The sequence below is a fragment of the Geospiza fortis genome, unplaced genomic scaffold (assembly GCF_000277835.1).
Source record: "Geospiza fortis unplaced genomic scaffold, GeoFor_1.0 scaffold396, whole genome shotgun sequence".
Lineage (NCBI taxonomy): Eukaryota > Metazoa > Chordata > Aves > Passeriformes > Thraupidae > Geospiza > Geospiza fortis.
In genome coordinates this window covers 2,081,021-2,094,105 of record NW_005054345.1, presented here as the reverse complement: position 1 = coordinate 2,094,105, position 13,085 = coordinate 2,081,021, and the positions used below count along the sequence as shown (strand labels likewise).

The 13,085-nt window shown below is 43.1% G+C and overlaps 1 protein-coding gene across 1 annotated transcript in view; it reads left to right on the top strand.

Annotated features, from left to right (window-relative positions):
• GLIS1 (GLIS family zinc finger 1) overlaps nt 1-13,085 on the top strand; it is a 177,796-nt gene that overhangs the window by 139,636 nt on the left and 25,075 nt on the right. Inside the window, exons 4-6 of the mRNA XM_005422954.2 lie at nt 4,909-5,070; nt 8,147-8,257; nt 11,397-11,529. Of these exons, the coding sequence (XP_005423011.2) occupies nt 4,909-5,070; nt 8,147-8,257; nt 11,397-11,529 (406 nt within the window). The remainder of the gene's footprint in view (nt 1-4,908; nt 5,071-8,146; nt 8,258-11,396; nt 11,530-13,085) is intronic.

Here is a 13,085-nt window from a genome sequence, read left to right as displayed (position 1 = left end):
GTCTATAAATAAAAGGCAGCTTGTTTAACTGATCTTGCAGCAGAGAGCAGAGGTGTATATTAATGAGCTTGCTCTAATGGCACACTGGACCTATTTAGCACTACGACTGTGAAGGCTTCTCTTTTTCAGTCATAACTCATTTCCTAAGAAAATGTCAGTTATTGCTTCACCCTATGGTCTGAGCTGGTTAGTTTATAGTTTATTTCTTCTGATCTGTGCCACTGACAGATATGCTAGACATGACCGTGATTAAATACGCTCATGAAAATGGTAAACATTTGATAATATAAACCCTCTTGGGAACATGCTGTTATTTCTGCGTGGCAGCATTCTCAGGTGCATTCAAAGTATAATCTGGAAGCAAAGAAAAAACATTTTAAGCAATTACAGTTATTAGATTAAACTGCTTTGTTGGGAAAATTGTGATGTGTTTAGATCACTGTGAGATAATTCTGTGTTTTTATAAATATGGCTTTTGAATGTGTGATATTGCAACAGCGACACTGCAGTGGGATTTTAGTGTGAAATAAAGATAACATATGTATTTCCATATGGTAACAGACTAGTTCAGACACATAAATTTCTACAAGGTATTTTTTCCTGGTAGAAGCCCTGTTCTGAAAGCAGCAGTAGTTATAAAACCCAATAACTGCATTGTGTTCTTCCTGTAATCATGTGGCATTGTTTTGTGTCTGTGCTTGGGTGTGTGCAGCATTAACGATCTCACAGCAAAGACAAAAGTAGTAATTGCAATATAATTATTATTTTTATTGATGAAACTTGTTTAAGAGTTCTGTTGACATTTACAGACTTTGAGGATCGTGCAGCATTTGTTACACTTATCCCAGGCATCAAACGTCCACAAAATGTTTAGGATTGTAGGATTAAGCAGTGACAGATTGGGGCCAGATGTCTGGGAGATCCCATAAGTGGCCTTCTCAGTTGGTAAAATAGCTCTTTCCATCCTGAAGCCCTTTCAAAACTGAACATTTGTCCTTTGTAGTCGAAGCTGAGACACTTGTGGGATGGCTGGATCTTCCTGGAGGGTATTTAAGAGGGAGAATGATCCCCCATTTTTCCTAGAGTAGTTTTATATAGTGTAAATGTAAATACACTCCAAGTAGTAAGAGTAGGTGGAAGGGTTAAAAGAATTGGTGAGGAGCAGTTAAACCCAAGCACTACCTTACAAAGTTGTCTTAACAACAGCAGCCCAGTTGAAGTTGTCGCACCACTTAAGGGAAGCTGTTTCCATATGAACTTCAGTAGGGACAGACTGTGAGAGATAAACAGTCAGCAGATCAGAAATCAGAGAGCTGGAAAAGGAGTCCTTCAAAGTGCAGCTCTTCCTGCAGCTCTCAGTGGATTCTCAGCCCACCCTGCTCAGCTCTTTGCACCAGCTCCATCCCTCCCTTCCTTTGAGACCTTTCATCTTCAGCTTCCTCTCTTCTCATCACTTGTGGCAAGGTTCTTGTCTCCATTGCTTTCCTCCTGAATGGAATTCTTGTTTCACCAACAGCCTTTGCCAAATTGAAAATCTGAGTACTGCAGTCACATCATTCTCTTTGCTGGTGTATTTTTCCACCTGACATGTTTATCCTGAGTTTATCACTGCATTGGGACCATCCCACTGTCTGTTACCCAGTTTAATAGAGCTGGATAATACAAATAATGTGAATTAGAAAATAATAACATAAATAAGAAAAGCTCTGAATGTCCAAGCCTATGTGGTGATGGAGGAACCTTACTGCTGAAGGCATTGGACAAACTTAGCAGGAGAAGGCGGCTGAGCACAGAAGAAGGGTCTGTAAATAAGCCCATATTTGTTTGAGTGTTGCTGCTTTCACTGCAGCTCTGAGCATTTCTGGTAGGGCCTGCTCCTTCTCTCCCTGAGGTGTCAATCCAGCAAACTCTTAAACATATGTGCTTTCATGTGTTTTAAATTAAGCTTGTGTTTAGATGTTTGAGGACATTTGCTGTTGGAATTTTTGCTACTGACATCAATGAGAGTGGAGCTGGACCTTTTGTGAGTTTGGATTATTCTGCATACCTTGCTGCTTTGCATTGGGCTCTAGGAATGGAACTGAAGACTGGTAATCCATTAGAAAAACATTCTGAGGGTCAAGATCCTTCTCTCTAAATTGGAGAGAGATGGATTTGATGGCTGGAGTGCTCAGGGAAGGAGGAATGATGGTGACATCCAGGGTGGTGAGAGACTCAGTGTTCAGATGGGACGTGGGTGACAGGTGGTGTCCCTTGGGGTCTGTAGTGGGACCAAGTGCAGTCTCAGCAATTTGTGAGTGACACCAAGCTGAGTGGTGCATTTGACACTCCTGAAGGATGGGATGGCATCCAGAGGGACATGGACAAGCTCCAGAAGTGGCCCATGGGGTTTCAACAAGGTCAGGGTCCTGCAGCCGGTTCAGGGCAACCCCTGGTATCAACACAGGCTGGGGGATAAAGGAACACAAAAGTGCTCCAAGGGATGGAACATCTCCTCTGAGAAGAAGGGCTGAGAGAGCTGGGCTTGTTCAGCCTGGAGAAGGCCCCAGGGACACTTAGAGCAGCCTCTCAGTGCTTGAAGGGAACCTGGAAGAGAGATGAAAGGGGTAATACTTCAAAGGGATGCCACACTGTGGGCACACTAATCAAAGGAGGTTGGAAAGGAGGAAGATTGGGAACAAAAAGGAAAAAAGTGATCTTTAGGACCTCAGAACATTCACTCAGCTTTATGGAATGTCCTATGAGAAGTATGAATTTGCTGAACTCTGCTCTATTTTTCATAGACTTCAGCATTTTTGCACAATTCAAATTGCTCCATCCTGAATCTTAGTCAGATTTTTAGTGATGATTGTGAAGAAAGTTTGTTTCTTTTGAAGCCTTGGTAGCTTTGGTCACTTCCAAACCCCCCTGCCTCCTTGCACCAGCTCAAGTGTTCAGAGGTCGTGGCCAAACAAAGCTTCTGAACTCATAAACTGCATGTCTGCAGGTGATTTTGTGGATCTGACACAATGGCTGTGATGGGAAAAGATGGAAAATATGTACACATCAGATAGTTGTCTGTACACATACCCAGTATGCCAGTCAGACAGGTTACTGCTCAGGGCACTGAAATATTTATGGCAGTAAGGGCCACATTGATCCTTTGGTGTGTGAGGGGCTGGGACAGGCAGAGAAGTGCCAGAAACCCCTCTGCCTGTAGTGTGCAGAGCTGATCTGCATCCAGTGCCAGGACATGGCCTGCAGTGTGAAGTGCTGGCTCCAGAACCACTGTGGTTGCTGTGCTGAGGTGTTTACAAAACACCCTGGGATGAGCAGGATGTGCTTTTCTCCCTCCCCTTAGGCAGGCCCTGGGAGATCAGGAGCCTCCCGGCTGTAGCACCTTCAGTGCTCCTCCATCTGCAGCTGCTCTCCCTTCCCATCTCTCCAGTTTGCATACCCTGAAGCGTATGTGACAAGCAAGATTGAGAGGGTGGTGATTTCTGTGATGACATCTGAGGAGCCACAGGTTCCTGGAAAGCTGCTGAACAAAATCTTTACTCAGCAAGAGGAAGTGACAAAGCATTTGCTGATTTTGTGAGAGTCAGGATTTCAGTGTTTATGAGCAAGAATCATAGAAAAAGCTACAGCTTCTAGAAACAGTGATTGGAACAGCTTGCCCAGAGAAGCTGTGGCTGCCCCATCCCTGGGAATTGCTCAAGGCCAGGTTGGACAGGGCTTGGAGCAACCTGGGATATTGGAAGGTGTCCCTTGCCCATGGCAGGGCTTGGAACTAAGTGACCCTTAAGGTTCCTTCCAACCCAAACCATTGTATGAAGATACACCTACTATATTTCAGAATTGCTCTTAGTGTTGACAGGAAGGTGGATTGGGTTGTGTTTCTCAAATACATTCCTTGAGATCACAGATCCTTGAGGAATCGGGGTTTTATCTATGTGGAGGCATAAGAAGATGTGCCATGAAACAGCAATATGTGCAGAGTGGGCAAAGAATATGCATTCCATCACTTTAGTGTTTGTATGCAAATATTTGAACATGTGCAAGTATCTGAGTGCATTCTGTGGGTGTGCAGGTGCACAAATGTGCACACCACGAGTATTTTTGCTCGCCTGGGAGAGTTCCCATCCTGCAGACAGTGCCTCCACTGCCTGTTGTCTGTAACACTGAAACTTAGCACTGAGCAACACAAAACACCCTTCCCTTGGCCTAGTAGCTGGCAATTTTACTTACATATTTATTCAGATTTAATTTGAAACAGTGACTTCTGTTGTGAAGGCTATGCAGTGTTTTATTGCTGAGCTCCCTAATGAAACGGGTGCTTAAGAAGTCAGAGTTGCTCAGGTTACTGGTTGTATAAATGCTGAGAACAGCTCTGAATGATACAGCTACTAAAGAAAAGGGTGCAGAATAACAGCAGAGTTCCTTTGGATTGATCTTCAAATGGATCAGGTCTTCCTGTAATAGTCCGTGCTCATCTGCTCCAGTGTATAATATTTCAGACACCTGAAACCAGGTTCTAACCCACCAGCTTCTCTTACTCTCTGCCTGTAGCAGCTAATTGTTATTGCCCACAGTGGCTCCTGTGCCAGTTTACATCTCAGAGGACTCCTCAGAACACTTGTTCTTTCTTTAAATTTTCTGCTCTGACACCATGTCTTTAAGTGTTCAGCTCAGACAGAATGTGTGAGATATTTATAACCCTTGTATTATTACTGAGCTGCACACCATGTCTTCGGTGACAGATTAAATGAACAGCACAACATGTTGTGGTTCATCCATAAATTTCAACAGATGTTTGAATGTTGGTTGATTTATTGCACGTCCAACTTGGTTCTTACACTGTTCTCATTGTGGCTGCACATGGTTTATTTAATAGAACCTTACAATGATTTTTTTTATGACATTTTTCAGTTTGAAGGGTGCAACAAGGCATTTTCTAGGCTCGAGAACCTCAAGATTCACCTCCGGAGTCACACTGGGGAGAAGCCGTACCTGTGCCAGCACCCTGGCTGCCAGAAAGCTTTCAGCAACTCCAGTGACCGGGCAAAGCACCAGAGGACACACCTGGACACCGTAAGCACCATTCCGTACTGGGAGCTGCCCCGAGTGTTCCAGTGCTCCTGGCACACGATCGGTGCTGCTGCTGCAGGGGGCTTGGCCTTTTCACTAGGAGAGTCTTAGAGCACTCAGCTAGGAGCAAGTGGATTTGGTTTTGAACTGTTTGTGCTCTGAGAAATGAGAAAGTCTTGATCACAGAGAGGCAATTATGTTGTGTTACTCATGCTGAGGAGTGATTACGCAGGAGGGAGTTACTCAGCAAACTCTGCCATTGTTCCTGTTCCAGTAAGAGGAGGCAGTAGCTCAGTAAGGTGTAGCTGAGTCACTGCTGCTGCACCAAATGTGTGTCATTGTCTCACTTCCTGTCCCCTTCAGTGAGTGCTCTGAGTGAATGCAAAAGCTCTTCAGACCTCTCAGTGGAAGGTAAATGCACCTCAGTTTTTGGACAGTAATTTTGTAAAAAGTGAAAATAAATCTGTCTCATAACTCTATGGTTAAGTACCCTCCATGAGATTAACTGTGAGAAACACGTTCATTTATTCTCTGCAGTTGGTAGGTTTGGCTTGACTCTGCAGCTTCTCCCTTGTCTCACAGAGAGGACAGGAGCCTGTCAAGTGGTTTGGGCTCTACTGAAATGAAATCACCAGATTAGGGGGAAAAAAAGCAATGACACAGCTCTGCAGACCAGTCATGTCCTCAGCATAAAGCTTGTAAAGAATAACAGGCAGAGTTGTTCCTTTGTCTTTTTCAAAGAAGTGAATACATGGTTTAGTTTGGCCAAGTGTTTATGGGGCAGAACTTTTGAGTTTAATTGATATTTACTTTTTTAAGCAGTTACACATTTCAGACAGTGCAGCATTAAGGAATGTCTAATGTACATTATGCCTTGCAAAAACAAACAAGTAAGAGAAGCAAGTCAGTCACATTTTCCAAACCAAAGCACACTTAAAATAACAATGTTTTATTTATTTGAAAGTCAACCTGAGATATTTGAATTTCTGATTTGTATCGCTTTTGAAAGTGGATATACTAAATTGCATGTAGTTTTTTAATTTAATTGCCTGAATCTAGTAGATATATTTTTTATTAGCCAAACTCACAAATTGAATGCCATCTATTAGTTTTAAGAGAGAACTGACATGGTTATTAAAATGAGCACAAATTCTTTGTGTGTGTTGTCTGTGCAATATTGAAGACAAATGTCTTAACTTTCTATTTTCTTCTCTTCTCCCTTTATCTCTGTCTTTATTATCTGAAATGCTCATAAATCAGGAAAAAGGTACAGTAATAATTTTCTAATAACTTTCTTAAATATCTAAAAACATCCTCCATGCTATTCCACTGCAGGTTCTCTAAAACTGTTTCTGTAGTCCTGCACACAGTAACTGAGTTCCACTTACCTGATTTAATTGAAGCCCTGTGGTTTAAGCTCAGTGAATTGTGTGCTTATGTGAACATGAAAAATAGCAGAGCTACAGGATGGTGCTGCTGCACCAAACAACTGCTTGGAATGTCAGAGCAAACAGCCATGAACCTTTGTAAGGGTGATCACATTCTCCTCTAGTTCCCCTATGACTGAGTTGAATGATTTTATCACTAATTTGAATGACATCAGTGATTTGAAAAATACTCTGCTAGTTTTTCTGCCAAGGGATTTGTTAAAGTTTTCCATAGCTTTTCCTCAGGTGTCAGTTCTCTGTGTTCCAGACACTCTCAGTAAATCTCCTTTGCCCTGTAACTTTCTGGGTAGGTGCTGTGTTAGCCTGTAAGGTCATGAATTGGTGAATGATTCTATTATTCCTTCAGAAATTTCCTGCTGGCTGGACAGAGCAGCAATACTTATCCTCTGGAGGTACTTACAAAGAAAGGGGGTTTATATAGGCTGCTTTTTCCTTACTGAGTGCATTTGGAATTGGTTTTAAAGCTTCTCAATGCAGGTCACTCCACCATTTATCTTCTCCAAAGGAGAATCTGTAAATCATTTCACTTACTGGTGTATGCTGGTTTGATGGAATCCCCACTAAATCATCTGGAAGTATTTCCTTCTCCTAGGCAGGAGCAGAACAAAGGGAACCTGTCTGTCCTTGTGGTAAAAAGGGCACATCAGCACTCCTCCAGGAGCAGAGCAACTGGGTTTGCAGGACCTCACAGTCACTTCTCCCAAAACTGGTGGGATTTTTTCCCTTCTGTGCATCCTCCTTCTGAAATCAGGGGGATTAAAGAATGTGACATCAAGGTCATGGCAAACCAGTTTTCTACCTTTGAGAAGACACCAAAAAGATTTGCTAGTCCTAGTGAGAAGGCTGAGGTAATGTTGATAGATGAGGCAAGAAAACAGAGAACAAAAGAATGTTCCATTCAACTTGAAAGCTTTGTGAGCTGTGCCATGCAGCACTGTTTTGCTGGCATTTAAGACAATGGTCACTTAATAAAAAATGCCTTTGCTCATTTTGGCAGTTGCACCTTCATTTGGAGTTTGTTCTGTAACCCAGAGATAGTGTTCCATTTGTTAGCAATAGGCATAGCCACAAGAAGAATTTGGTGAGGATTTCAGTCACTGGGAAGGTCCCCTCTGAGCCTCCTTTTCTGCAGGCTTAGCCCCCCCCAGCTCCCTCAGCCACTCCTTGTTCTCCAGATTGTTCCCCAACTCCATTGCCCTTCTCTGGACCTGCTCCAGCCCCTCAATGCTTTTCCTGTCATGAGAACTCAGAACCAGAATGTCTGTCTTTATATTGGGTGATGCCATGATAATTTTGTTTGCTGTAAAGGCGAGGGAATAAAGAAATGCTCTCAAGTCCCATTCAGTTCTACCTCAATAGCATTTAGCTCAGCCCAATGAACCATATCCAGTGTGCCAGTGCAGAATCACTTCTGTTTGCATCGTGCCTGGTTGGTGAGCTCAGAGGAGACAGAGCAAACATGGGCCCAGCAGAGAGAGGGAACAGCTCAGGTTCAGCTGAGTGTGTTCAGCTCAGGTTCACACTGTGTGTGCTCCCTGTGCTGGCTGGGGCGGGCACAGGGGTGTGACATGTGTCCCACAGTGTGTGTGCCCATCCTGGGGTGTGACACGTGTCCCTTTGCTCCTCCCCAGAAGCCCTACGCCTGCCAGATTCCCGGCTGCTCCAAGCGCTACACCGACCCCAGCTCCCTGCGCAAGCATGTCAAGGCGCACTCGGCCAAAGAGCAGCAGGTGCGTAAGAAGGTAAGAGCAGGCAAGAGAAGGCAAGCCCAGAGCTCCTCAATGCAGTCATTTTTCATTTACCTCTAATTCATGTCTTTTCAGATCGGTTTTTCAGCAATATCACAGAAGAAAACTTAAATGGAGCTGATTTTCCTGGTTTTAATCGCTGTTGTTAAGCAAACCGCCTTATATATGTGCACTTTCAAAGGCTGCCACCCAAAGTTCAGTTTGCCACACACTTTCTGTCCAAGCATTTATTTTCCTGTTCATCTTTTACACACAAGCCCAAACTGTGCTGTCATTCACATAAAATGTCCATGCACTGAGTCTCTGCAATCAGCACTAACTGATGGTATTTACTGAAGTACATGTTGGCAAATCATCTAAAACACAAATGAAACTAAGCCAGGGTACAGTGGAAATGTAGGAAAGAGGACTTGGAATAGAAGAGGTGTCCTTGTGTCAGCCATGCCCCCTTCCCTCCTGCTGCTCCTCTTGTAGAGTTTTCAGCAGTTTGAATGTAGAGTCCCCTTTCCCAGGACAGCTGTGTGTCCCCAAATTCTCCCTGTAACCCTTCTCCCTGCCAGATGTGTGCAGTGTGAGTAGCAATTCCCAGCACATCAGTGACCAGAGCTCTGCACGCTGTGTCAAATACTCAGGGATCACTCATTGCATGGTGAGCTTTGTGCCTGGGAGACACACAGCCCCAGCGCCATTCAGGTGTCCATGGAATCAAGTCTGTGCACATACCAGCTCCACTCAAAAGTTTTATCTAGCCTGGCCACTGCCTAGGTTACCATCCCAGTTTTGTATTACCAGGCCTTGTTCCCTACAGCTCTCAGCTTTAGAAGGTTCCCCAGGATGTGCTCTGCACGTGTGTCCAACAGGTCACAAAATTCCCAACACTTCCCTAGATTAACCTTTAGCTTGTAATGAGAGTAGGAGTCAGAGTGCCATGGCAGTAATTGATTAATTCTATGTAGTTAATTCTGTCTAATGAGAGTAAGAGTCTGAAGGCCATAGCAGTAATTGGCCACAAAAAGAGGGTGACTGTGCCACCAAAGTCTTCTGCAATTGCAAAATCTTTGCAACAGGAAGGTTTCTTACATGAAATTCTCAGCAGATTGTGGAAAGCAACTGTGCTCCCTATTCCAAAGAAGAGAACTTCCCCATTTTTCCTTCCGGTGGTTTCTGGCATACTTCAGAGAAACGAGGGAATTACTTCCTAACACCAAACCTGGGTGTCATTTGTTCATCTCTGTGTGCTGAGCTGAATGCATTAACATGTCACCGTCCTTACATCTAGGGACAGTCCCCAGTGTTACACCTTGGCACCTCCTGAGGCCTCGTTCCATTTCTGCAGAGCAAGGTGGGAAAAAACCCCAGATCCAGACTTTGTGTGGGAGGGCACAAAGTACTTCCTGCACCAGCAGCCCGAGGCCTGAAGCACAGAATCCATCCAGGACAAATTTGTTAACAGCAGCTGCAAACTCAGGCTGCTTGGATGCACTAAGATATCAATATCCAGGGTTTCATATCACTTAATCTCCTGCCTTGAGGAATTTTCATTTGTGCGTGTACACAGCCTCATATAGACTTATCAAATCTATCTTACAATAATGTGAGTAACTTGCCTCCCACACCTTATTTGGTAGACCAGTCTAAATCTGCACTCCTCCAGTGGTTTGAAATCATCTTCAGATTTCCTGTCTCATTTATCCATGATAACTTTATAAATACTTGATCCTGTGACTTTTTTTCCTCGAATGAAAAGGCACCTGAAAAAGCAGCAGATTTTTGTGGTTTGTGTTTTGGTCAGGCTCTCTTAAAAAGGATCAAAGCAAACCTGGCTGATAAAGAAACAAGACCCCCCCCCCCCCAAGTATTTCACTTAAATATATTTAAAAACCCCAACACCTTTCACAACTAAGTAAATCCCAGTGTTACTGAACAGCCTACTTTGGATTTCAGATGTAGGAAAAAAGGGAAAAGACTGTTTATACTCACTTGCTCGTTTTTGGTTATAACTCAGCAAAGGCAGTTGTCTGTTGGTATCAACTTCCCAAGAGTTCTGAGTGGAAATGACCTAGCCAAGAAAGAAAAATTAACAAGCTGTTCTGCCAACATGTCTTGGTTGAGACATGCTACCAGAATGTGCCATCTCTGATACAAAACAAAATGCCTGAGCTTAGACTTGTATCAAAGGAATCCTGAGCACTTAGTTCATAGCTTAGAGGATTAGTGCAGTGGTGATATTTGGTTGTTCTGAAAGGCTTTACAGAAACAAAACAGGAGAAAGTTAGCTGTTAATTTAGTAGTAGTATAATTGGCTGCAGATGCACTTGTGATCCAAATGTCAGATGTTTATCTCAAACCCACAAATGGCTGCAGAGCAGAATTCAGAGAAGGTTTGCCTGGGCCCTTTATTTAGAATACCCAAGCCCAGGGGAGATGGGTATGTGAGGCTGTACCCATAAGGACAATAACTATTTATTAATGGCTGTAGAGTATGATGGCTGTTTGTGTAACGCGATCACTCTGTTATGACAAAAGCTTGGCAGCATCAGCATGTTTGAAAGAGAATTAGAAATGCTTTTCTTTCTTAATTCTCCTCTCCTGCTGTTTTTAATATGATGGACATTGTGGTTTTTGAGAGTTTGCTTCAGAGCCTTTTGCCAGAGCTTTCATTTCCATGGAGCAGAGCTGACACGAGTGGAATCTCTTCCCATCACCGACAGCCTCGCTCTGCCACTTCCAATCTCATCAGCACAAACGCTTTTCTTTTCTATCAAATGCCTTTCCAAGTGTCACAGTTACAGGGTGATGCAAACCTTTTGCCACAGAATCCAAGAAACTACAGAAAGCCTGAAAATGTGCAGTTCAATTACTCAGGAAGGTTTGAAGGAACACAGGGTACATTATTTTTTGAAGCAAACTGGTTGTTGATGTAAGATTAGCACACTTAACTTGTGCACTTCAGAAAACCAAAGTCATATCTAATTACAAGTGCCAAGTACTAGGCACATCCTTAATTACACTGAGTTCCTAAGAAAGGCATTTCTTTCTTCTATATATAACCCTTAAGGAGATATATGAAGTTAATTATAAACAATTTGGTTTTACTATATAACACAATGTTTCTTTTATCTTCCTCTTGTAGTTAAAGTCCTGTACTGATATTGAACAAGATGTACTCAGTGAGTGCTTAGCTGTCCAACAGCTCCACACATCTTCACAACACATCCTGGATGGGAAGTGTGGCAGATCTGTAGGTCCTCATGATTTAATTACAGGTAAGAATACTTCTAATAAGCGTGGTGCTAAATACATCATACAACAGAGGATTCAAACCAGAAAAGATTTGTCACTGTGGAAGGTGATAAAAACTCCAGACCAATAAATAATATGAAATAATTAAGTGAGTTGTTTGCTAAGGCCTTGCTTTTTTTGGTTTTTCAGCATTAGTCAGAGAAATAGCTCCTGTTAATTTCATATGAAGGGGCAGCAGCCCTGCAGAGAGTCTGTCTCCATCCATGTGTTCTCCTTTCAAAGAGAGCCTTGGCCTGGGCAGAGTGCAGGTGCAGCAGCTGTGCTAAGTTCAGGTGGATGCTCTGGCACAGAGTCCCACCAGGAGAGTTTTCTTCAGGAGCTGCAGGAAAGCTGAGGAGGCTGAGTGTTGTGATGCACTTTGGATCATAACAAAAAATATGGTGATACATGAATGGGAGAAAACTTGAATTTGAAATGTCAAACGTTCTAATAACATTTTCTAGTATTTAATCTTTCTTTCTGTATTTTCTTTTGTTCTTGTGGTTCGAACAAGAGTTGGTCCTTTTCAGGGACCTTAGACACTTCTATACATTTTATAGGAAGAGAAAAAGAGGATTCCATTCCCTTCTGTGGGAAATAAGATATAATTTCACAGTTTTGAACCCCAGCAGAGGATCCTGAATCAGGGATGTGCATTTTGAGGTCCTGTGTGCAGGTGGCAGAGGGAGGCATTCCCAAAGGCCAGCAGTGTAATTGTAATCTGCCTTCTGCCAAAATCTCCTACTTTTTTTGATTACTCCAAATCTTCAAAACAAAAAATGCATTTTGCTTAACATCTCCTATCCTCTTTTCTAGTTCAGATTGCACTAAAATGTTGGAATGTAAGTGGTGAACAGAACGGAGTAGAAAGGGAAATACCCTGTCATTCTGATGTACTTGCCCTGGGAGTCTGAACTCAGGGCTTACATGTGGCTCTTTGAAAAGTGGGAGAAAGCTGGAGGGATTTGGGGTTAATTTCCAGTCTCTGCCTATGCCACCTGCTCTGAATAAGGTCTGTGAGGGCAGCAGTGGCCTGTGCTGTCCCCTTGACAGCCCCGTGTAGCAGGAGCATGGCTTGGCTCCCCCTTCCAGGAAGGAGCAGTGACATTTTCCTCAGAGCAGGCTGCACTTCAGAAACAGCCTCAGATTTCAAGTGACAACAATAAAACAGGAAAAGAGTTATTAGCTCACAGATAAACAGACCATCCCTAACCCCTCAGTGTCATTTCAGAGAATCTCTTGTGAAATGAAGGATTTTATCTGTCCATAACTCTGGCTTTGTCTAATATGATTTCTGTGCTGATTATATCAATCCATCACCAGGATGTTGTAAAAAAACTGTAAATCTTCCCTGATACTTCCATCAGGTCACTCCATATGAGACCCCATCAATGCACAGTATGAACAAGTGCCAGGGAAAAATAAATCAAGATTTGAAAGACTGTTTTACAGTGAAACAGAAGTTGCTTCATCTTATGTGCAGTACAATCCACAGACAAAACTGCTCCTGTGTCATTATTTAGGGCATATAAACCAAAGT